The sequence below is a fragment of the Phlebotomus papatasi genome, chromosome 2, assembly GCF_024763615.1.
Source record: "Phlebotomus papatasi isolate M1 chromosome 2, Ppap_2.1, whole genome shotgun sequence".
In the NCBI taxonomy this organism is placed as follows: domain Eukaryota; kingdom Metazoa; phylum Arthropoda; class Insecta; order Diptera; family Psychodidae; genus Phlebotomus; species Phlebotomus papatasi.
In genome coordinates, this window is record NC_077223.1 from 109,060,167 (window position 1) to 109,086,244 (window position 26,078).

The window sequence follows — 26,078 nt, forward strand, 5'->3', positions numbered from 1 at the left end:
TTATACAACATTTTTAAAGGAATCATCTCAAAAGGAAATCACGTCAGAAGTTCAAAAAGATTTTGGAGGATTTGTTCAACATAATATTTCGAAATAACCTAAAATAAATTTGAGGTTAAAGAACATTTTTCAAAATGGCAAAATGACTTAGGAAAAATTGCTTTTGCTAAACAAAAAAAATGCTAAAATCTTGCTCAATTTTAGTTTAAAGTTGCGTAATTTTTTAACAATTTTTTAACGGTGACAATGTTAAGAAATATATCTTTTGAGGTTATGTCAGTTACAAAAAGATTCATCGGCGTCATTTTACAACAGCACTTTCTTGAGAATTCCCTCAAAAAGAGGTTCCATTTGAGTTTCGAACAGCTTTTTGGACGTTTTATTGCAAAATACCCTTTAGAAATAACTTTAAATAAATTTGAGGTTAAAGACGTTTTTCAGCGTGGCAAGATAACCTTAAAAAAAATGCTTTTGCTAAACAAAATAGTTTGCTCAAAAATGCTAAAATCTTGCTCAATTTAAGTTTAAAGTTGCGATTTTTTTATAAAAACTACTTTCCGGTGATAATGTTAAGAAATATAGATTTGAGGTTATGTCGGTTATAATTTCCTAATTTAAAACAAATAATCGTACGCCGGATATTTTGAAGTTTTTCCTGTAAAATTTGACAGTAAACTCTGAGCATTTTTAGGTTGGACTTCACATAACCTCACATCTCTAAGTATTCCTAACCTTTGATTACAAAAGTTTTTTAAGCAAAAATCAAGTTTTTAATTTATTCTTACCTTGTTTATTGGCGGCTATTTCACTGCTTACCTCTATTTCAATTCCAAAATTCCTTTCAGTTTTTTGGTTAAAAAAAAAAATTTAGAAACTTTTGAGACAAATCAGCATTGAAGTACGAGGAGGAAGAAATGAAATTAAACTATTTCGCGTACCAAAGTGTTAATATATCCTTTTAATTTTCTCTCTGAAAAAAAGCATCTTTTGCATTATAAACTGTAAGTATATGAACATGAAGGAACTTCAATAGAAGATTTAAAAAGAAAACTGCAGATTTTAAGAATTACTTTTAGGAAGAAACAAAATATTTATTGATCATACATGATATTTGCATTAAAAAAAATGACAAGAAATCTCAAAATGATAACTATACAGAGATTTTACAAAAGAAACAAAAAAAATGATAATTTTAGTGTAAATTAAATTAATGCAAGTAAAACAAAACACAAAGATAATGTTTAAAAGGAAAAAAAGTGTAGATTTAGGAGAGCAAAATTTAGTGTTTAAGATTTAAGCTAAATATCATCATGTCTCTAGCCATATTTTATTTTGTGAATTTACTACTGTATAATGTATAATTGTCACTCATGGACTATTGATTTGCATTCCGGAGATTGGGAGAGAAAATGATCTTTTCTGAATGGGGGAGGAGAAAGTTTATTGACGTTTCAAATTCCTGAGTTCTATTTTTGCTACAAACAAAAGCTGCTTTCAATTTTCTCATCAGCCTCAAATTTATCACGCAATCTCTTATTTTTGCATGAAATTGTGTTTATATGAAACTTTTAAAAAAATTTCCAATTTTTCTGAAATTTTCCATTTTTTCTGAAATTTTGGGAATTTTTCTTGAAATTTTGTAAATTAATATAAAATCTTGAATCGTGAGTAAGAAATTGCCAATCCAGTGATATTATCAACAGTAAATAAATGCTATTGACTCAAAAATCGCATTTAAACAAGAAATTAGGTTTTGAAATTTTGGAAATTTTCATGAAATTTTAGAAAATTACCTTGAAACTATACGATCTTTTTCTGTTTTCTGAAAAATTGCAGGAATTATGGAGAAACGAGGCGAATTTCGATTAATTTATCATTCGAATGAAAAATAAAATTCGCAATTTTGGAAATTTTCATGAAATTTTGGGAAATTACCTTGAAACTATGCTTTAACTGTTTCTGTCTTGGTAAAAATTGCAAAAATGACGAAGAAACTAAGGGAATACAGGATAATTTGTTATTCGAACGGAAATTAGCTTTCGAAATTTTGGCAATTTTCATGAAATTTTGGGAAATTACCCTGAAACTATTCAAAAGTTTTTCTACCTTGTGAAAAATTGCCGGAATAACAAAGGAACGAAGGGAACTTCGGCTAATCTGTTATTCAAATACAAATTAGGTTTCGACATTTGGGGAATTTTTATGAAATTTTGGAAAATTACCTTGAAACTATGCGAAACATTTTCTGTGCTTTGAAAAATTGAACAAATAAGAAAGAAGCGCAAGGAACTTCGGTTAGTTTATTATTCAAATAGAAATTAAGTTTCATATTTTTAGAATTTTTCATGAAATTTTAGAAAACTACCCTGAAAATATGCGAAACTTTTTCTGGCTTGTGAAAAATTGTAGAAATGATAAAGAAACGAATTAAACTTCGAATAATTCTTCATTCTAATTGAAATTAGGCTTCGCAATTTTGGAAATTTTCATGAAATTTTGAACAACTACCTTGAAACTGCGAAAGTTTTACGTCGTAAAGTTATAACATGATAGTGTAACGAAGGAAACTTTTGGGTAATTTTCATACAAAAAATACGTTTCTGAATTTTACTATAAATCTATGTGAAGGTTTTTTCATGGAATGCAAAATTGCCCATGTGAGAAAGAATGAAGGCAACCTTGGATAATTATTATTACAAATGATATTAGGTTTTGCAATTTTAAATTTTTCTTAGTTTAGTAAACGAAATAAGTGCAATTTTTCACAATTATCATTCTTATAAATATTAGGCTACGCTTATATGAAAATTTTCATGAAATATTGGAAAATTTCCGGGAAACTTATGAAATATTGCTATCTAAGTGGAAAATTTGGTAATTTATTTGCATTTGCAGAAATTTTCGTGAAATTTCCGTTAATTTTTCAATTTTCAGTCAAGATTATAAAATCTTGATTTCTAAAACTTTCTCCATAAATTCCCTCAAACGCGATTCTTTTCTTTCCGAAATCTCCGAAGATTTTTTCTCTGCCCAATTGAGACAGTGAAGAGATTGCCCAGATAAATCGTCCAGGAAGAAGGACTCGGTTCTCTCTTTCCGGACGGCTTATCAACTTTGTACACCCCACGAAAAGTCTATTAGAAATCAAATCAAATATATAAAGTATGTACAATTAATGGGGAAAATCTTTCAAATTTTCGCCTTGAAGTTTTTCACTTCAAGCCTTTTGCTCCTGAGTCGGACAGCTGGCGGATCTGCTGACCCTGGAGGTGTACTTGAAGCTCAAACGATCGAGCTGAGAGACATCATCCCAGAGCTGGATTGTGTGAGTTTTGGAGATGTCGAGCTTGTGGGTGAAGCTGGCCAGGAAACTGTCATTCTCGTAGATGATGATGCTCTCACGACCAAACAAAAAAGAGACCTGGAACCGTTGCGAAGGGCGTGTCCAGGAGACAAAGTCAGTGAATTCCTGCTGCCAACTTCCATTTGATTTGTGATTGAGAATGAGGCGATCTTGGGAGCTGCTGGTGCCGAATTCCGTCCGCATATGTAGAGGAATGTTGTTGTCGTCGATCACGAAATTCACGGAGAATCTACGGAACATTCCAGGGAAGTTTATGGACATCGTGAGGTAAGTTTTTTTTTCTATTCTTTTATTAGATTTTGTGTGAATCGTGACTTATTTTTAATTGTTCTATATGTTTTATAATTCCCGAAATGACCTTGGATAATTCTTTATAATAGTTTTCCACATAATATAACAGATTTCAGCTAATAAATCGTGAAGATTTATTATCTCGACCGAAGTATACCTCTTAAGAAAAAAATCAAGTAAAAAAGTGCAGTAAATTTGAATTCGAAGGCCTATTTTCCAGCAAAAGAATTTGAAAATTGTTAAGCCTTTACCCAAAGATCTTCAACACTGGGAAGAAAAAGAGGGTGCGATTAACATTTTTTCTTCATAACTTTAACACTTTAGATGTAAAAATATATCAACATTTTTTAATGTTAATTTTACACCTTTTTAAGGGTAAAATTAATATGAAAAAGGGTAAATTTAACCCCCAATTCACCTAAAAAGGGTGATATTTACACCGATTTTGGATAAATACTGCTGATATTTGAGGATAAAATCAACATGAAAAAAGGGTAATTTTAACCCCCAATACACCTAAAAAGGGTAATATTTACACCGATTTCGGATCAACAATGCAGGGTAAAATTAACATTTCCGGAATGTTATTTTGACTTTTTCGGATTTCTCTCAGTGGAGGTTCCCTGAAAAATGCTATATGAGTTCCCCGTGAATTCCCTGTAAAAATGTATGGACTGTATGAACTCTCTGGATTTCTTATGGTTTCCCCAGGTTCCCTAAAAAATGTATGGATTCTCAGGGTATCTTGCGGAATCCCAATGAGTTCTCAGAAAAAAATGTATGGACCTCCAGGTTCCCTGTGAGTTCCCTGAAAAAAATTGTATGCGTTCTCAGGGTTTATTTTGGGTTCCCTGGGAGGAACAGGTTTATCCCAGGTTTTCCTGGGATCCTTAATGTATACGTTTTCTATGGATTCCCCATATTTTCCTGGCCAGATTGAGTCGAAGACCCCAAAATGAGTTACCCCTTGTTCCCATCAAAAAAATTAATTGCTATATCAAAATGCTACTTGACCATAATTCTTTGTCTGATAACACGATCTTTTTTTAGCATGAGTCTATACTTAACTGAAGAAAAACTCCACAATTTTTCACGACACTTTTATCTGAAAATTATATCAGTTCTCGAATATGAAACGTAATAACAATGTTGGTATTTCAAATGCCGCAATTATGAGTATTTTGATGAAGCACCTTTTAATGGATTTTTTTTTAGCACACTTTTAATATTCCTTGACTTACTTCTTTGCCGAAGCTGGAGTGCTTCCTTCGATGACAATTTCATCGTTGATGGAAATAGTCTTAGGAACAGTTAGAGTCAACATTTTCCTCAGAATTTTCACGAGAAACTGAGACACTTTATCAATCGGAGAAACTCACGCTGTCTCTCTGATATCAACTATATTGTCCAGTATCGTAACACGATAAGATAAACCCCTTTTGATAACTCACCTTCCGTTCGCGCCAAATACCTCTGACGGACGACGGAGGTCTGCGAACGCAGGACGAATGTCCAGCAGTCAGAAATCCTGGGAGGGTGGTTTTCGTGTCCGGGAAATGGGGAAATGTAAAATGGAACGCAAATTGCCCACTGACACAATTTCGCGGCAATTTGTAAGTGAAGAATGTTGAATAAAGAAAAGCGAAGGAATACAGAGAAGTACAACAGTGACGAGAAGCAGAATGCTAACAATATTTGCTCACATTCTGTCCTTATTCAAATAAACCTGCATCAAAGTCTATGTTTTGAAAAACCGCAAACAAAAGATTGAATAATTGTAGACACAAGATTAATAGGTGAGATTCTTACATTGAGAGAAATCCGAAAAAGTTAAAATAACATTCCCGAAATCTTAATTTTACCCTGCAGTATTGATCCGAAATCGGTGTAAATATTACCTCTTTTTAGGTGTATTAGGGGTTAAAGGTACCCTTTTTCATATTAATTTTACACTTAAAAAGGTGTAAAATTAACATTAAAAAATGTTGATATATTTTTATACCTAAAAAGTATTAAAGTTATCAGGAAAAAAAGTTAATCGCACCCTCTTTTTTTTCTCAGTGTAACAATCTCACCTACTATAATCCTATCAAAATTTCATGTCCTCCGATCGGGCTCAAACTTGATCAAAATGTGTTTCGCCATTTCCTGATCACGAATAAATTCAACAAATTTTACACAACTTTTTTCTAAAAATTCAACAACTTTCGTTTAAAAATTCAACAACATTGGTTGAAATATACAAGGCTTCACACTATAATCAGGGGCCTCTCGACATTTCATTTTTCCATACATTTTTGCCTAGAAACACTGAAGACTATTGGCAAGTTTTTTCCTAAAGAGAATTGAGTTATCAGTATGATATATTTCGAAATCCTGCATTAAAAGCTATCTGAAAATGCATATTTAATAATGTTCGCCAAAATAATACAAGAATTACAAGCAAATTTGTTTGAGTCGCGGTACAATAGCTGCAAAATTTTTACAAGGAAAAGTGAAAAATAGCTTCACTTTTTATTAGGCTTGATGGGCCCCTGCTATAATAGTGTGAAATATTGTGATCAAATCAAACTATAATAGTGTCAATTTATGATCATGTGACAAAAAATACCATAAAGTTGTGTATTTTTTCACACTATAATAATGTGAAAAACTATAATCATACTATAATAGAGGTAATTTTTAGAATTTTTCAACAGTTTTAAATTACAAAATATTGTTGAAAATCTTTTATGTTTATAATAGTGAGAAATTTTAGATCGCAATTAAATAATTAATTTATCCGATTTCACACTATTATAGTGTTAAAATTTTACACATTTTCAAATTAAACAACATTGTTGAAAATTTTCCAACTATAATAGTGGTAATTTTCAATCACGTGACAATAAATTACCGATTTTACCGTTTTAGTGTAAAAAATTAAGTTTTTCCAATAGTGACATTGAGAAAGTACACAGGTACTGTACTGATATGATCGCTTTTATTCAACTATTTCATTTAAAGTGAGGTTAAAATGAAAGGTTTCACAAAATTCAACAATTCTCTGAGATAATTGAAGTTCGTCATATGGACACTAGGGGCGCTAGAGTCAGAAAATATGTTCAAAAACAAATAACCTTATTTATCTCGGCTCCTGAGCAACCAATAACATCAAGTTCTTCGACAAAATTATAGAAAATAGAAAACATTCTAGTCTACATTTCAACCATATATCACTTTTCTGTCACTCCATCCAAATCCTTGATATTTTGGTTTAAATAAAAAAAATGTATACAATGCCCGCTCTCTAATCCGGATCGCCGTAATCCGGACGAGTTATCGACAGTTACATTTAAAATAATTTTGAGGTCATGTATGCATGTGTGTTCAGCAATGAAAATGAATTATCCTGTGATGTTTTTGTTTAATAAATTAAGTATAATAGCATAGAATTCTCTAATTATGTATTTTTTAATCTTTTTTAAAACTTTTATTCTCATTCAACAAAAAAAATTGTATTATATTTGCGAGACGTTGAACAAATTCAAAAAAATCATCCGGATTACGAAGCGGACATCTGTCATATTGTCTCCCAATCATCCGGATTACAAAGCGGGCACTGTAATTTCACGAATTTGATTCAAGATAACTGTATGGCCGTTCCCCAAATTCAGCTCTAAATCGAATTTGCGTACATTCCGAGTTAGCTCACGTTAAGAATTTCACCTACATAAGGGCCTAAGACCTGAGAATTAGCTGAGAGATGGCTTAGCGTATATTAGAAATAATGGTTAAACTACATTTCCATCATTTTCCATTAAGTCGTCTCTCGGCTTAAGTCGCAAGTGTGTCTACACTCACTGAGAGAAATCCGAAAAAGTTAAAATAACATTCCGAAAATGTTAATTTTACCCTGCATAATTGATCCGAAATCGGTGTAAATATTACCCCTTTTAGGTGTATTAGAAGTTAAAGTTACCCTTTTTCATGTTAATTTTACCCTTAAAAAGGTGTAAAATTAACATTAAAAAATGTTGATATATTTTTGCACCTAAAAAGTGTTAAATTTATGAGGAAAAAATGTTAATCGCACCCTCTTTTTTTCTCAGTGTATGTGTAAAAATATATCAACATTTTTTAATGTTAATTTTACACCTTTTTAGGGGTAACTTTAACCCCCAATACATCTAAAAATCGGTGTAAATAGGTGTAAACCTAAATACACCTATTTACACCTATGAACAATGATTTTGGATCAATACTGCAGTGTAAAATTAACATTTCTGGAATGTTATTTTAACTTTTTCGGATTTCTCTCAGTGTAGGGCATAAGCCTGTTAGGATTATCTGTCCCTTTTGATAAGGAAATGCATGTACCATAGGCCTTTTTTGCTCCGAGCGTTCTAATTGAGGATCGGCTTCATCATCAAAAATGCATCATTAAAGACGATGAAGAATTTTAGGACAAAATTCAAGGTGCTTTACCTTTTGTAAACTTAAGCCTCAGCATTCCTTAACCCATTCAGTCAATGTACCAGAAATACTTGAGATAGAATATTCATATTTTGGGATTAGTTTTTCCTGCAGATTAATAGATCAATTTTTTGAAAAGGAAAAAGAATTATCCATTATGGGGGCGCGGGGAGCCGCCCTCAAACACGCGTCTTAACGGTCACTGAATTTAAATTCTGTTCATTAATTCATTACAAACTCTATTGATTTAGATAGAGTAACTATCCAAGAAAACCAATTGGCAACCAGAATTCAAATCAGGAAAGAGGATGAAGGTCATTTTTAACAAATTCGACAGAATGTCGAATTTTCCGTCCTCCATTTTGAGCAAAATTTTTGCATGACTTCACGCGAAGTGAGAAAAGAACAACAAAATGTATTTCCATTTCTGTCTGGCTATTTTTTCCAAGTAAATGAAGGACTAAAGTAACTAAAAATCCATTCCCGACAGAAATCTGAATATCTATTGCCCAGGAATAAATCATCTAAAATCACTCAATTTGCGTATGGTGTATAATACCATGGTAAGGAATGGGTTAATGTATCTTCCAAATTGATATGTTATCAATACTTCCCGTATTACTCGTACTATGCATCTTTTCTTACAAACAATGCGGCTCTTATCACAAATTTTATCTCATTGCAATTGGTTTTATTTTCAACTTCCTCTAGTTGGAAAAGCATTTTCCGCAAGTGATCCTATTCCTATGCTCGTCACTGTTAAAAGAAAATCCGACCAATTCATCCGAACGAGGAAAAAAACACATGAATGAGTCAAAGTGGAGTGAATTCGGTGAGAATGAAAAGAAGTGGAGAGTAAATTCTTAACCATTTTACTACGCTATGTAATTCTCTATAAAAACAAATTAAAAATTCAAATTGGCGAACGTACATTAACATCCAAGGTGTGTGTGTTTGTTGTGTGCGGGGGCTCCGGTGATTGCTTCCCGGGAAAAAGAATTGAGAAGAGAGAAGGAGCGAGAAAGAGCAACACCAACTGGAGAGCAACTTAATAGTGAAATTGCCTTCGACGAACATTTAATGTGTTTTCCATGGAATTTTTTTTCTCTGCTTCGAGCGGCGGGCTTTCAGGGAGCGACAGAGAGGAGGCTCTTTTCAGATACTATTTTCACTTGGGTGCTTATACCGGAAGATCACCTCCCTGATATACTCCAGATCATCCCAGATCTGGACAGTCCTGATGTCTCCAATGTCCAGCTGATGGTCGTATTTGTACTGGAAGCACCGGTTGTCGTCGTCCGTGTAGACAGTTATGTCCCGATTGGTGAACAAGAAGGTCAGGATGAATTCCTCACCAGGTCCATCAATCCACGTATTTGACTCCACAATTTCCTCACCCCATGAATTGTTCTTGTGATTGTGGATCACTCCCACTTCCCGATCCACCCTGAACAGAGTCTTGAAGTGGTAGGCAATGTAAGAAGGCGTTGGGCTGGATTCCAGGCAAAAATTCACGGAGAAACTGCCCCCAAAAAAGAGAGAAAGCAATTGAATTTCTAAGAATTTCTCCGTCATTCATTCGATTTATTTTTAGTGGACACGGAGAAGGAAACCGAGGAAAAACCATTAATTTTTCACAATTCACCCAGAAATGCGAAACTGACCCAAGGGGTGCTAAATCACCGAGAATGGTGTACACTTTCCACCCACAATAATTATTCCTTCTACTTTTCTTATTCACAACGCATAATTGATAGCTTACAAATCACATTCGTCACGGAAATTAAGTTATTTACAGAGGCGCATTTAGAAAATTGTTGAGAGACGTTTTTTACATATTAATTAAAAAAAAACAAGTAGGGTAAATGTCCTAATTCAAAACCATATCCAGACGCTTTAACTTTGACAGAAGATTCAACACATTAAGTTCATATTTTTTCGGAAGAGAATTACATAAATATGCTCCTTGACTCTTCTAGAATGTTACTGTTTAATAAAAATTCTTTAGATATAATTTGAAAACTTCTTAAATACAAGAAAAATATGCGAGTGTAAAATGCTTCTATTGGAAACATATTGATCTAAATGGAGACAAGGGAAAGTTTCTAATTGGAGACAAACAGTGTAAGTGAAACCACGACGACAGGCTTCCAAAATTTGCTGAGTTGATCTTGAGTGCAGGATTTGTTCTTATTCATGGTCTTTCCTCCTTCACCATCTAAAACAATAAGAAAATCTTTAATAAAAAATCATATTTCCGGGGTTTCTTATTGAAGCATTTGCAGACACTTCAGAAAAACCCTTTTTGTTCACGAAATAGGTAATTATTTCATTTGAAAACTTCACGTACCGTTAACAATAAAGATTAGCACTTAATTTAACTAAAATTATCCAGAAATTGACAGAAATATTAAACAAAACAAATAAACAAAAGTCACCTCATTGTGTTTTTCATTGGAAAACATGGTCGATTGATGAAAAATTCGATGGTGAACAGGTACACTTTTAATTTTTTTGAGAAATTTAAAATTTAAAATTTGTGAATATGAATGGATTTTTGCTTTATTTGGAGCAAAATTAACTGAATAATGAAACTGAGGTATATAAAATATATAAATATAATAATTTAGTACTGTATCACAGCGAACAGACTGGGCTTTTCTACATGGTTATTGCTTTTTTACGCCTTCATTGCTTTTTTACACGTGAAAAAAATAATCAAAAAATTACGACACCAAACCAATTTTTGCACTAATTTGATATTTTTTACGCATTATGAGACAATATTCTTTAAAAAGAAAATGATATATTAGTAAAATTTTCCAACTATAAGTACCTTGAGCAAAGAGTAAAAAGCAAATGACCGGTCAATTGCTCTTTGCTCTTTATTCGAGGTGTTTAGATTTGGCAAATTTTACTAATACATCATTTTCTTTTTGAAGAATATTGTCTCAGAGAAGGGACATCAAATTGATGCAAAAGTTGGTTTGGTGCCGCAATTTTTTGAGTATCTTTTTCACGTGTAAAAAAGCAATGAAGGCGTAAAAAAGCAATGACCATGTAGAAAAGCCCAGTCTGTTCGCTGTGTATTTATCATGAAAACAATGACGTTTCTATTTGGAGTAGCGAAAAATTTCCATTTGGAGCAGGTTTTGAATTAGCTTAATTTACCCTAAAGGATTTTTTTTAATGTTTCAGAATGTGTACACTCAATCCCGAGATTATGCACATTTTCGGGACCGAAAAAAACGCGCGAAATGGCATTACGCATCGAGAAAATTTGCATACCCGTACGGGCTTTCTTTTGAATAAATCGGCCGTAGAATGAATTTCGTGCGGAGTTTCAAAAAATTCAACTGTTTAATAGAAATGCATTAACAAACAGTACTTTTTGGCCAGAGTTCTTCAATAAATGATTAGAATATTTAAAAAAAAAACTTTAATAAAAGAAATTAAAGTTTTATTCTCCAAAAGTAGCAAAATGTTTTCAAATCTTCTGCGTCGCAATATAGTATACATTCAGTCGTATTTCAAAAATAATTTCATAAATTTACTCCCAATACTAGGCAAACTTGCATAATTGTATGTGCATAATTCCGTCAGGTGCATAATCGCGAAGGACTTAATGCTGGGTCTGAGTGGTCACCCGAATTAGAGAGAAATTAGGGCGACAAACTTTTTGAAATGCAACGATTTTTTATTCATTTGCATACACATATTGAGTTTATATACTCATATTTATGGTAAATTTCAAGGAAATCCCTCAATAATGCAAAGTCACATCAAAACTAAGACAAAACATGGCAAATTTGAGCATATTTGCTTCATTTGATAATCGTAATTAAACTTGAAAAATTTCAACAAACTTTTTTCGAATTTAACTGCCGCCCGAATTAAAAAGTAGCCTGATCTTAAAAGAGCCGAATCACCGAGAGTCTACTGTACTCTCATAATTCACCGTTCTTAAGATTTTTTTTAAAATATATTTGGCTTGTTTTTTAACAAAAAAGTGTCAAAGGAAAATTCTCATTTTCCGGCGAACTGCCCCGGTGTCCCCTATTAAATGGAGATATGGGGATTGTTAATCTATTCACCAGATTCACCATAAGCAAATAATAAGTACATAGTTGACACTTTCATATTTATACAAAAATATCTTCAATGTACACCACTTTCGACCATATTTTCTGCCCCTTGATACATGTGTAAGCTGCCTGAGATTCCCCTACAACTCAAGAAGTTTTTTTTTTTAATTTCTCGTTTGCCGTTGAGGAAACGTATTAACTCATTCAGACACTGAAGTAGAAAAACTATAGGCAACATTTTGATAAACCAATAATTAATTCCTTACAGATTAATAGATAATTTTTTGAAGGAAAAACAAAACATTATCTATTAGGGGACACGTGGAACCTTTATCAAATACCTGTCTTAACGGTCATTGAATTTAAATTCCTTGCGTTAATTCATTACAAAAAAATCATTTATTTAAAATATCTACACGTTTTCCCTCTTCCCCACCCCACCCCCTCTATCCCAGTCTAAACCATTTTTTTTCGGTTTTACTTAAAATTGGCCCAGATTTTTCAATGATTTTCGAATATGTTTTACTGTGTTGTCACACTTGCACATTAAAATTTTAATATGATTCACATTAATTGTCGCTGGTGAGAGTCCAAATGTGTAATTTGTGTGTTTGAATTATTTTATATTCAAAATTTGATCTATTTGTTGATAAAAAGGTAGACTTGGCCCGCAAAATTTGATATAAATTGATTTATAGAGTTAATGAGAAAAATTAATGCGATTTTCTCTTTAATTTTTTAATGTGAAAAATATTTATGCTTTAGGTAAATTTAAACTTATTTTTGCAGGCCAAGTCCACTTCTTTATCAATAAATAGTAAAACCCCAAATATCAAGTGACTCAAAGACACAAATAACATATTTGGACGCTCACAAGCGACAATTAATGTGAATCACATTAAAATTTTAATGTGCAAGTGTGATAACACCGTTAGAGGTAGTCCAGGCGAACTTTTCACCCAAACACCTATGACCGAAAAATTCGCCATTTTGAAATATTGAAGGGTAAAGGTCAACCACTTTTGAGGGCCTATTTTTCAACCGATTTGATTAAATTTGATTTTTTTGGAAAGGTATTGAGATTTCGAACCCGACTGCATCGGTCTTCATCGGTAATGAATCGGTTAAGTACCGATTTTATGATTTTCATTTATTATCAATTTATTTAAGAAATCAATTTGATCTCTAGTAGATCAGTAAGTACCAAAAGATCATGCGAAGAACTAATTCACAGTGAGCTCTATCACGTGAGTTCGAGCACTCCGCAAAACTGGGATCGATGGGCCGCTTTGCCATCTCTTTTTTGTTTGCAAATCAATTTATGAGAAAACATCTACAATCCACACCCACAATATATCTTCTTTTATTTTATTTGAGATCTTTAAAATCGCTATTTCCTCAAAGTAATGTGCAAGGCTTGTTTGCAACATTCTTTGCGAATGTGAAAAGTTATTCTTTCCAATTGAAAGCGTGTTCTTTGAGGTGTCACTTGCCGATACTTCACCCAAAAAATACATATTATTGATTATTTGTAAATACACGTCTGTAAAACATATTAAAAATATGTTGCGTTCCGTTTTAAGGCCTCTACACATTATAAGCAATTTTCGTCAAAAAAAATTTTTTTTTTTTTTGAAGGAATTCGCCTGTACTATTGTAGGTGAAAACGTCAAAATTCTGTCAAAAATGCAATTTTTAACAAAAATCGCTGCCATTGTGTAGACACTTTTATATATAAAATTCTTTCTAAAATATTCTTAAAATTTTCTTCTCAAAATCGTACTCTAAAGAGCTTGAATGAGCACAGTGATATACTAAAAAATAATTCATAATGAATTAGAGTGAGTAAAGATTAGATCTTTAAGCCTCAAATAGAGTCAGGATAATCCTCGAGAATGTTTATCCGGCAAAATTTGGCTTTTAATCTTCTTCTTCTTCTTCAATTTTATGTTAAGGCTATCGGACATTCGATTCTGACAGTTAAGGATCAGGGATTAGAGGTTTTTCGCATAAATTTCTTCAACCAAATCCTTTACATAAAATTTTGTTTTCTTTCTCTTTATTTTCTCTTTTTTTATTTAATTATTACGTAAAACTCTTTATTCTATTTAGACATTTAAGTTTTTTTTTCTACACAGGTATAGTTAGAATTGTTATTGAATTGTAGTCTTCTAATGTTGCTGATCTTTATATGAATATGGCAATTTGCCGCAGCATTAAAATAATAATAATAATAAATCCTTTACAGTCAAATTTCACAGACTAACTAGTCTTGAAGATTAATAATAATAATAATAATAATAATAATAATAATAATGGTGGCACAACATTCCATAAAGGAACAAGACCTTCCCGCAAGGGGATTTCTAGACATTCATTATTATTTTTTCTTGCACGGGATGAAGTTGTCAGTCCCATCCCCGTGGAATCAAGTGCAGTGAAGCTCACTGGATGCAATCCGAACACCTTTAACGCCAGAAAAATTCCTGGCGACCTAAAGGGGATTCGAATCCGGGACACTTGCATCATAGAGCGAGTGCTCTACCACTTGACCCATTGAGTGCCCTCTTGAAGATTAGCTTGAGTCTATTTGAGCCTCCAGGAGGATCGTTCTGAGGCTCCTGGAGAAAATTGAAACCTGGCCTCGTAACTGTTTTAACCTTTTAAGGACGAATGGGATGCCGGTGTCCCAAAAATGAAAACAAATTTTTTGGACTAGTAAAAAAAATGTTTTTGTTTTTGGGACACCGGTGTCCCACTTATCCTTAAAGGGTTAAGGACTTCCTCTCATATTCCTTGATTGAATCTAGCAATTGAGGCCTTGAAATTATTTATTTATTAAAATTTAATTGATGAAACTTATGAATCTTTCCTATCACAGAACCACTATTTTGTCCATTATGACTCCGGCACATCTTTTAGATCAGGAAAATTTCATAAAGTCGAAATTCGAATCTTTTTCCTTTTTTACATGTTTTGTATATGAGTATCCCATGCTTTTGCACTCTTCTTCTTCTGTTAAACATCACAACAAATTCAATTTAGCTCAATCGAATTTGGATTGCAAAAAAAAGTTAGACTATGCAAAGCGTGTGACAAAGAAAAGGATGTGAATTTTGTTTTCATGAAATTTTCCTGATCCAGGAAAAGCCATTAGATTCTAATGCTCGAATTTTAAACAATAAAATTTTGCTAAAAAGAATGAGTATTGAATAATTAGGGTAAATGTCCTAATTCAAAACCATTTCCAGACGCTTTAACTTTGACAGAAGATTCAACACATTAAGTTCATAATTTTCTAAAGAGAATTACATAAATTTGCTCCTGGACTCTCCTAGAATGTTACTGTTTAGTGAAAATTCTTTAGATATAATTTAAAAACTTCTTAAATACAAGAAAAATACGCGAACGTAAAATGCTTCTATTGGAAACAAATTAATCCAAATGGAGACAAGGGAAAGTTTCTAATTGGAGACAAAGGATTAGCACTTAATTTACCAAAAATTAGCTAGAAATAAGACATAAATGTTAAACAAAACGAATAAACAACAGTCACCTTATTGTGTTTTTCATTGGAAAACATGGTCGATCGATGAAAAATTCGACAGTGAGAAGGTACACTTTTAATTTTTCTGCGAAATTAAGAAATTAAAATTTGTAAATATGAATGGTTTTTCGCTTTATTTGGAGCAAAATTAACTAAGTAATGAAACTGTGGTATAGAAAATATGTAAATATAATAATTTAGTACTGTATTTATCATGAAAACAATGACGTTTCCATTTGGAATAGAGAAAAATTTCCATTTAGAGCAGGTTTTGAATTAGCTTAATTTACCCTAATTTACAAATATTTTCTTTAATTTTTTTTAGGAACTCTAAAAAATGTAATAAATTTAAAATGGCCTATTAACTTTGCTCTATTTCGAAAATTTTATTAATCATAAAAAAAATATGTTTAGCTCTTCTTTTGCATATTTTTTTAAAGAATTTCTGAGCTAATAATGCCAGTTTTGCGTGCAAACGACTAAACTAAATAAATATAAGGCTGTCAATAATATGAATCCAGAAAATCATTCGTCATCTAATTTTGTTTTTCCAAACACAAAAAATACTCAATTCGTGTTGCAATTTAATGAAAAATCGGACCTTAAGGTCATAAAAAAAAATTAAAATATGAAAACTTTTGCTCAAAAACTATTTCTGTAAACTTGAATTCGAGCTATTTGGCCTTTTCTATTCCACAGTCAAATAAAACGAATCAATTTACGCTCATTAAAGAAATATTTATAGAATTTTCATCTCAACAATTCCTCCAATTTCTCTACACACTTTGCACGCATCTCAAACACTTTCATTTTCACGAGACGAATGCGAGAGAGATCTCTCCTCGACTCAGCATGAATCCCTAATCCGATCGACTGCGGATAATTCCCAGTAAAACATTAACACTTTTTTTTATGATACCCAACAATTATTCACTTTGCTGAACAAACTCTTTCTGAATGTCTGTGAGATTCTCATGGGATTTAAATTGAATCAATCAAGATAAATGGATCGATTAGGCTTTTGGGCCATTTACAAAACATTTGTACAACATCCCGGAAGACTTGACCTGCCTTGGGAGATTTTCCAAGAGCCATGGGAAAGTGGGTGAAAAGAGGCACGCAAGGTAACGATTATGTTGTGGTGGAAAATCGTTAAATTGAAGAGGAGTGAAAGAAAAAGAAGCTTGAAAATTCCAGGGACGGATTTTTTTGGCGGCAAAAAAAAAGCCCGCCAAAATGAGATACATGGAATATCTCCAAAATGGGGCCAGGGATGAGTCATCCCGTGAGACAATCACACAGAAATAGAAGAGACTTACACGCTGGCGTTGTCTTTGATCTTCCCTTTGAGCACAATTTCGTCGTTGAATTTCAGCTGTTGCGGAAGGACGGCACAGAAGGGTCTCTCTGTCATCTCCGGACTCCCTCTCTGGATGTGTGCTGGGCTGGGCTGGATGGGGGGCTCTGATGGCCTTCCGGAAGCGCATTCACAGGCGCATGTCAAGGTATTCCTCAGCCACTGACAAAAACATCCCTGGGATTGAAAACAAAGTCACAAAGGGACTCCCAAGGCACTGTTTTCACTCAGCCGGTCGGCGGACAACTGAAGAAACCACCAGCGAAGATTCAACGAAGACTCCCGGACTCCAATGCTCAATTACCTGTACATTCTGCTAAACTTCTCCTACAGTCGCCACAACAATAATAGACTCAGTTGCAAAAAATTGCATAATTTTCGTAAAGAATTTTTTTTTTTAAAGTAATTTCAAATCCTAAATCTAATAAATTTGTTGTTGAAAATAAATATTTTTAGTCAGTACAAAAATCTAAATTGTCAGTAAAAATCAATTTGATGCGTAGAAAACTATAAAGAAAACCTGCAAATCTTCTTGCTTCTGCACACCAGACCTAGAGAAATTTCGTCAGTTAAATCAGCATTTGTTGTAACTTCCTTTTGACAACTTTTAACTCTTTCCGGACCACAACCATCCAGCGAACGAATTTCAGTAAAACTCACATTATTGTAAGTCTTAGTGGTCAAATATGATACTTTTGTAGAGAAAGAATTTTCTCCGCCTCTGGGAAATTGGAAAACTCATGGGAACTCTCGTCCCCAAAAGAACGAAAAGGAGATAAACTTGGACAAATTTTCCAAAAGCCAATAATATCGATTTTGTGAATTATTTTTGCGTGTCAAATGACTCCTTTACAATGTTGATCACTAAAACAAGAAGAATTATTGACCAGAATCTTGTGGGATGTCCAGGAAGTGCTAAAAAAGACACCCAGTTCCTGCTTGTAAACAGATTCCTCATAATATTTTACACATAAAACTTTAAAACACATTTCTTTCAACACGATGCTATTGCAGACACATTAAGCTTTCTCAAGAGCCAAAAAAACACTTCCTTTTTTATTGAGATGTGTTATAATATCGCTTCCAATTTCAAGTCGTTTTTCTGAGCTAAGGAAGTTACGATAAATGTTGAAAATCGAATGCATATTATTGTGGAATTTACGAGAAATGCTGATTAGAGAAAATTTTGTATGGAAATTTATCGTAACTTCACCAAAAATGGAAGTTACGAAAAATGCTGATAAATATTAACAAATTCAATCTAGTTACGATAATTTTTATTTAAAATATTTTTTTTATTGGAGTTATAAAAGACTATTTTTCTCAAGTGAGCTTAATAAACAAAATTAGATAGATTACAGATATGGATGTAGAGTCTCGCTATAGTCCATATTTGGTTCCAGATTTGACACTTGGGTCGCACTATAGTCCATGTAATTTTTTAAAATTATCAACGACTTTTAGTATTGAAATTGGTCGACGGCTTCCACTTTCTTTGCGATTGTGGTACTTGTCCTCGCTCTCTTATGGATCACAATTATCACAACTACTCAATAAAGTTTGCCAAAAATATTAAAATAATTATGGCAACATTGCATCTGCATGTTGCGTACTAAAAAACATAACCTCAGTGATTTGAAATCAACGGTCGATAAATTGTGGACTATAGAGCGATGGCCTATAGCGGGACTCTACTGTATATCTAAAAATCACAAAAATGAAGTTACGACAAATGCTGATTCAACAGAACATAAATTCACACAGCACAAAATAGAAAAACCGTTGATCATTCAAAAAATCTAAATGTCATTTTGTCCCCCAGTCAGCCAGATAACGAAGAGTCGAGTGTATAAATTTACAGTAGACTCTCACTTATCCGTGGACTCTTTTTCCGGGTGACATAAAAAAATCCGTAAGATAGTTGAATTTTCAAAATTTTGATGACACATTGTTCCCGTTTTGGGTTTTTTTTTTGTTAACTCTTTCGTCTCTTTTGGGACTCTGAGTACCCAAAGCGCATATAAATATTCAGTGAAAAACAGTTTTTTTTAATTATTCAGAACTGAGAAAAATTCAATTCTTTTGGATGATTACAAACTATAAGGATGTCCAAATGTAAGATATTTATTGTAGGGCCTCTATTAATTCCTGAACGCAGATATTTTTGATTAAAAAATTGTGAAATTGGCTTGCAGCATATGCTGCGGTCCGGAAAGAGTTAAGCAAATGTGCTCTATCTACTGTAATTCTTACTCACTGTAACTTTTTTGGACAGTACGCATCTTTAGAGAGACTGTCGGATTCAGTCAGGTCAGGATTCACTCCATAAATTTTCAATGTAAACAAAAAATCGTTGGATTTCAAACAATTTATTGGGTATCACCGAGGGTATCACTTTCAAAATCCGTATGACATTTTGGTCCCGCTCTCACGAATTAGCGAGAGTCTACTGTAAATAGAAAATGAGAAAGTGGCTTCAAATTTCAGGCAACTTACCAGAGGCGTGCCTACGACGCTTCGGAGGGGTTTTCCCGTTTTCCTACTTCTAAAGGTATCTTGGGAAAATCTTGGGAAAAATAGGACAGAAAATTTGGTCAACCTAATTGGCAAATTTGAATTCTTCACTGACACTTCACAACCTTCCCATAAAGAATCATAAGAGAAATCAAAATGGTTCTAATCTTATGTCAGTCACTGTACATCTTGCGTTTTTCTTATCCTTTTTATTGAGAAAATTCCATGCATTTCTGAATTTCCTCAACTCGTGGTTAATGTTGGGGAATTTAAATAGATTACTTCACCATTAATAGTGAGAAAATGGATTTTTCCGGCTCAAAATGACTAAAATTATGCAATTTGTCGCCCCTTCGTCTGCATGTGTCGAACTTGTTGACACTGCTGTCAAGTTTTCTAGCAGTTTTCTCAGCAAGGTGTTTTCGTAGGTTTTTGCCAGTGAAAAAATCTGCTAAATTTTCTCATTTTTTTTGCTATTTGTCTCCACTTGGCAAACTTAAACGATAGAATAATAGATAAACTACTACATTAGGTAGCATATTCTATAGAAATTGCATCTAACCATACTTAATAAGTGCTTTTTTCTTGGCGAGCAAAGTTTGTTTTTTTCTTTCGCTAAAGTGCTAGAATTTTGCTGGCATCTGGCACTAGAATTTTTCTCAAAAACAAAAGATGAACACGACCAATTCAGTCGCGAATTACGAGATGGAAGACATTATTGTAACTGCCCTGGGATTGGACAAGATAAAGTGCCCACAATGCAGAAAGGTCTGTGGCTGATGCTTCCGGAAGCTGAAGTCCAGAAGATCTAATTTCTCTGTTTGTCTTTGCAGCGCTTTGCTACCCCTGAAGAAGTTGAGGAGCATCAGAAGGTCCATATGATGACGTACTTTTGTGACGAATGTCTCAAGTCCTTTACCACTCAGGGAGGCTTCTGGAAACACATGAAGACGCACTCGGATGACCGACCGTACGTCTGTAGCAGCTGCAACAAGAGCTTCACGCAGGCAGCCAATCTGCAGAGGCATCAGACTGTCCACACGGGCCAAAAGCCATATCAATGTAACATCTGCAAGAAGAAATTCAGCCAGAATGCAAATGCTCAGAAGCATATGCTGCTTCACACGGGCAAGAAGCCCTACAGGTCAGTCGGGCAATTCCCCAGTGCATCGGCAATGTTTTTGATTTTCCGTTGATTCCAGGTGCTCTACTTGCGACAAGGCATTTGCGCAGCAGGCCAACCTCACGAAGCACGAAAGGATTCATTCCGGGGAGAAGCCATACACTTGTCATATTTGTAATAAGAAATACGCTCAGCTTTCCAACATGCAGAAGCACCTCGTGGTGCACTCCAAGATCGGCTCAAAGCACTGTAAGTCAATCATTTTACTACATTTTAATTCAATATACATTTCAGTTCTCTCAAGATTCTCAATAATCACGGCTACTGTAATCCTCACAAAATTTCATGTCCCCCGATCGGGCTTAAACTTTGCAAAAGTCTTCCTTGCAACTCCCTGTTCACAAAAATAGGGGGTATTGGGGTGATTTAGAGTCATTTCCAGAGGCTTAAACTTTCAAGTAGCAATATATATCGATTAGGGTAAATTAAGCTAATTCAAAACCTGCTCCAAATGGAAATTTTTCGCTATTCCAAATGGAAACGTCACTGTTTTCATGATAAATACAGTACTAAATTATTATAATTATATATTTTCTATACCACAGTTTCATTATTTAGTTAATTTTGCTCCAAATAAAGCAAAAAACCATTCATATTCACAAATTTTAATTTGTTAATTTCTCAGAAAAATTAAAAGTGTACCTTTTCACCATCGAATTTTTTATCGATCGACCATGTTTTCCAATGAAAACATGGCTTTAGTTAACTTAAGTGCTAATCTTTATTGTTTTCTGAAAAAAATATCTCGTAAATAATCTCATAAAAAATTTGTAAAATAAGTCAATTTATATGGAAAAGTAACAAGATGTTTGGCTACCCCTGTCGCCATAGGGATTCTCGTAAAATCTTTTCATTTTCAACAAGATTTCTTGTTAAAACCGAATCCACCAAAATTAATTAACAAAATTCTTGTAAAAGTTTTCTCAAAATCTGGTTTTCATGGGAATTTCTCAATAGATGGCGTTACAAAATATATCGTTTTCTCTTTCATTTTTATCCCTTTCTCTCAAAATGGTCTTGGAATATTTTCTGTCAAATAGTTTATCAATTTGGTGGATATAATAATCACGATTTTCATCCTTTTTGTTATATATAACAATTGTACGCCGCCATGCTGTCTGCAGGAAATGGTTAAATAGGACTTTGGAGACCATCTCCGACTACAAAATCGTCATTTTTTGGTTAAAAAAAAAGAATACTGACAAAACTTTTACAAGATTTTGTATATTATTAGTAAAAAATGTCCAGAATCCGGTATCAACAAGATATCTTGTTGAAAATGTAAAGGTTTTACAAAAATCCCTATGGCGACAGGGGTAGCCAAACATCTCGTTACTTTTCTATATGGGGAACGAGATTTTACAAAATTTTTATAAGCGATTTTTATCAGAGTTAACTGTTGTTTGAATTAGGACATTTACCCTACTCTAGATATTATACAATGCAAAAAAAATAACAAAAAATATCGCTTCGACGAGAACATTTCAATCAATTTTCGAACTTTGATCCTTCATAGCTCGGGTCAGAGGTTATATAGTTAGGTTATAGGTTATAGGTTTGATAGGTATAATCTGCGGCTACAACATACTAAAATTTCAGCCCGATGCACAAAGGAATTTTTGAGTTATTTAACTTAGAAAATTGAAAATTTTTCTTTTTAATAATAGCACCCCTAGCTGTAATTTTATGAACTTGCGATGTTAGAAGGGGAAGTGGCATTTCACGAGAGCTTTCCAAAACACTATTAAATAAAAATTAAGGATTTTATGTTCTTAATACAAAGGGGTTAAACACATTACGCAAAAAACAAAGTCAAAAAATATATTTTTAAATCAATCTTCAGTAAAAGCGATCATAATTTTGCATAAAACCCGCACAGCTTAAGTTAAAAAACAGGTTGTCACAGAACCGGCGTTGGTTCAGCATAAACTGATTAATATTATGTTCAAATCCTTCACAACTTAAGCTTAAAATGATTTTACTTGTATGTAATACAACCATAGCTTTAACACAAAAAGGTTAAAATTACAAATAAAGAGCGCACAGTTTCAGCACAAAGTGGTTAAAATTGAATATAAAATCCTCACAGCTTTCGAACGAAATCTTAAGCAATTTAGATAGTTTTTACTCGGATTCTGTACAGATTTTATTAAAAATAGATACAATATTGTAGGGTAAAGTGTATAATTTGGAATTAGTGTTATAAGTTGGACAATTCGCCGGTACAAGTTGGACATGGCTTTTTTCTTGATAAATATAGTACAAAATTTGTTTTGAAGCACAAGGAACCAAATTATGAAACTAAAGCATTAAAAATATACAAATAAAAATGAAGTACTAAATTTATCAAGACAAAAAGCGCTGTCCAAATTATACCATTGTCCAACTTGTACCACTGTCCAACTTGTACCACTTTACCCTAATTTCTGTGTAAATTTTTGTTTAATAGGTTAGTCTCATTTTAATAATAAAGCACGATGATTTTTAGAATATTATCACAGAAACATTCATTACCACAAAATCAGTGTTAGCAAGGAGACACTGATCCTTTTCATGAACATTGTTTTTTGGAATGTGATGTCTTCTTGGACAAGGTATATAGCAAAATCCCCAAAAAAAATTATCGTTATGAGGAGAGCAGGAAATAAATCTTAATTTCAATGATTTTTACAATATTGATGATTAGTAGAAACCACGGAACAATTGGAAAACTCCCTGAGCACGTAGATATAGAAGTTCAAAAATTATTAACTGTTTAGATTAGATGGTTACTATTACAGTGCCCGCTTCGTAATCGGGATGATTGGGAGACAATATGACAGATGTCCGCTTCGTAATCCGGATAGATTTTTTAAATGTGTTCAACGGTCTCGAAAATATAATACAAGTTTTTTTTTTGTAGAATTAGTATAAAAATTATAAAGAAGATTAAAAAGACAATTAGAGAATTCTATGCTATTATACTTCATTTATTAAGCAAAAACATCACAGGATAATTCATTTTCATGGTAGAACAGACATGCATACATAACCTCAAAATTATTTTATATGTAACCGTCGAGAACTCGTCCGGATTACGGCGATCCGGATTAGAAAGCGGGCACTGTATATTGGTTCAAGAGGGTAGTAAAAATTGAATTGGTATTGCCAGTAAATTACATCATGCATTTTAGACGACAAGCTTTATATTTTACTGATTACAGCGAAATATTTGATTGAGTAAAAAATAAAAAAAATCGAACTTGATAATTTGGTGGGTATCAATATCAATCAATTTTACATTTTTTACATTTTAACTTTACATGTTAAAAATGTAGCACATGTTAAAGGCTTCTTTTACTATGTAAAAAATGATGTAAAATGTAAAAAAATCGCCCAACCCTGATTATCATTATGAAATTGAGCAAATATGCTGAAATTTGGCATGATTTGTCTTAGTTTTGTTGTCATCTTGCAATATTAAAAGATTTTTATAGTATTTACAATATATTTGAAAAAATATATAATATAATTAATAATATAATATAATAATATAATATAATAATATAATATAATATAGTAATAATATAATATAAAATAAATATTAAAAATCACAACTACAATAAACTGATTCAGACTTATCACTTAAATTGTAACTCTCTTTGAGTAAACTATCCTTACCTGTTATTTGTGAAGGATCCTTGAGAACGCTTCTCACGAAAAAATAGGCCACGCCCTAAAGAAAACCTTCGGAGAAATGTTCTATATTATAATGCCCTTCATCTTATCTGTTTTTTTTTTCTAGTCTCGAAGTACATCAACGTTGTAGAAATTCCCAAAGACGACGATGAGGTGATAGTGGAAGTGGAGACGGAAGAACTGATAGTACTAAGTGGCGATGAAGAAATCAAGAAAACACCAGTCAAGAGGGTTCGCACGAAAAAGGCAAAAAACACCTAAGAAATACGAATGAAAGTTGAATAAATCCGTTTGAATTCTTAAATTTATTCCTTTTTATTGAAATTACAACAGTAATTTGTATTTTCAATAATAAAAGTATTAAAATCTCTCTGACTAAACATTTAAAATCTCTCTCATTTATCTACTTTTCAGTGTTTCTCTGTTTTGCTTCTTCGGTTATACATTTTTTTTCATGTTTGCTCTTTTGCACAGTTTTTCGTGTATTTTTATCATCTAACCTTTTCACCTTGCGCCTTTCCATATTAAAAAAAAAGATCGTTCCTTGTTTTTTTTAAAGATTGTGAATTTCTTGTTGGGAGGAAAAATTTGGTGAAATATTTTTGTTTAGGGAAAAATTTGGTTATGCTTCATTACAAAAATTCTTTTTTTGGCAATTTTTATTTTTCAAGAATTTACGTTTTGTCGTGAAAAAAAATGACAGCGGATCAAGAATTTTCAATGCAAATGTCCGTTAGACCGCCATCTTGGATTTGATCAAAAAGGTGAAATTTTGAATAAAGAAACGACGTGCTTTCGTGTTTTGAAAGGAGACGTGATTTATTATTTTTTTCTTTTTTTTCTCTTTTTTAACTATATAAATTTTTGGAAATCTTGTGAAGAATTCCATTTTCATCAATAAATTAATTATATGATAATTACTCATTCAAAGTGTGTAACTTTTATTTTATTACACTAAAATGACGTGTGATTTATTTTTCTTTTTCTTTCGTGTGGACATGGAATTGGACAAAAATTTACAATATTTATTTTTTTTCTTTAAATTTACTTATAATTTTTTTGTTTTTCAAAAATAATCCCATGCCTCTTTGTTATCAAATATCAATTTCTAATCAGCCAATAAAAAGAGAGGGATTTATTAATTTTTTTTTTAAATAATCGAATATTTTTCTCACTCCAAGATTTCTGTCCCAATTTTTATTCTTTCAAGGGACCCCTTCAGAAGAGCGTAATCTTTTTTTTTATTGAAACTTAGATTTTGTGGAAAGGAAGTATTAGACCTTTTGAGTAAACTGGACCTAAAAATGATTTAAGCCACGCCTCCTGCAAGATTTCGTCGATTGGATTAGAAATCGTGCTAACTGCATTTGCTTCGTGTCTGAATTTGCTACAAAGACACAATGAAAATGCAGTTATCACAGTTGCTGATCCAATCAACGTGTGAACATCCTGATCCAATTAATGAACAAATCTCAGAGAACATTTGAAATTCTTGAGTAAGTGAATAATGGCTCTTTTATTTTTGCTCCAGTCACTGCTGAAGGCTTGGAGAACGAGCCGAAAGCTCTGGAAAAAGTTGATGAGTTTTCCCTGAGTAAATTCCC

The 26,078-nt window shown here is 32.8% G+C and overlaps 3 protein-coding genes across 3 annotated transcripts; 1 reads left to right on the forward strand and 2 right to left on the reverse strand.

The window, feature by feature from the left end:
• Positions 1-1,066: 1,066 nt before the first annotated feature.
• LOC129800785 (galactose-binding lectin l-1-like) lies at positions 1,067-5,271 on the reverse strand. The gene is made up of 2 exons (XM_055845424.1): positions 4,897-5,271; positions 1,067-3,593 (listed from the first exon to the last, which is right to left on the reverse strand). Exons 1-2 carry the CDS (start codon positions 4,977-4,979, stop codon positions 3,218-3,220), a joined length of 459 nt encoding a protein of 152 aa, XP_055701399.1. The 5' UTR covers positions 4,980-5,271; the 3' UTR covers positions 1,067-3,217.
• A 3,695-nt stretch (positions 5,272-8,966) lies between these two features.
• Positions 8,967-17,409, reverse strand: LOC129800784 (uncharacterized). The gene is made up of 2 exons (XM_055845422.1): positions 17,062-17,409; positions 8,967-9,632 (listed from the first exon to the last, which is right to left on the reverse strand). The coding sequence occupies exons 1-2, from the start codon at positions 17,154-17,156 to the stop codon at positions 9,266-9,268; spliced, it is 462 nt and encodes a 153-aa protein (XP_055701397.1). The 5' UTR covers positions 17,157-17,409; the 3' UTR covers positions 8,967-9,265.
• A 2,583-nt stretch (positions 17,410-19,992) lies between these two features.
• LOC129800779 (zinc finger protein 271-like) lies at positions 19,993-25,624 on the forward strand. The gene is made up of 4 exons (XM_055845416.1): positions 19,993-20,381; positions 20,447-20,757; positions 20,816-20,985; positions 24,581-25,624. The coding sequence occupies exons 1-4, from the start codon at positions 20,286-20,288 to the stop codon at positions 24,733-24,735; spliced, it is 732 nt and encodes a 243-aa protein (XP_055701391.1). The 5' UTR covers positions 19,993-20,285; the 3' UTR covers positions 24,736-25,624.
• The last annotated feature ends 454 nt before the right edge of the window (positions 25,625-26,078 follow it).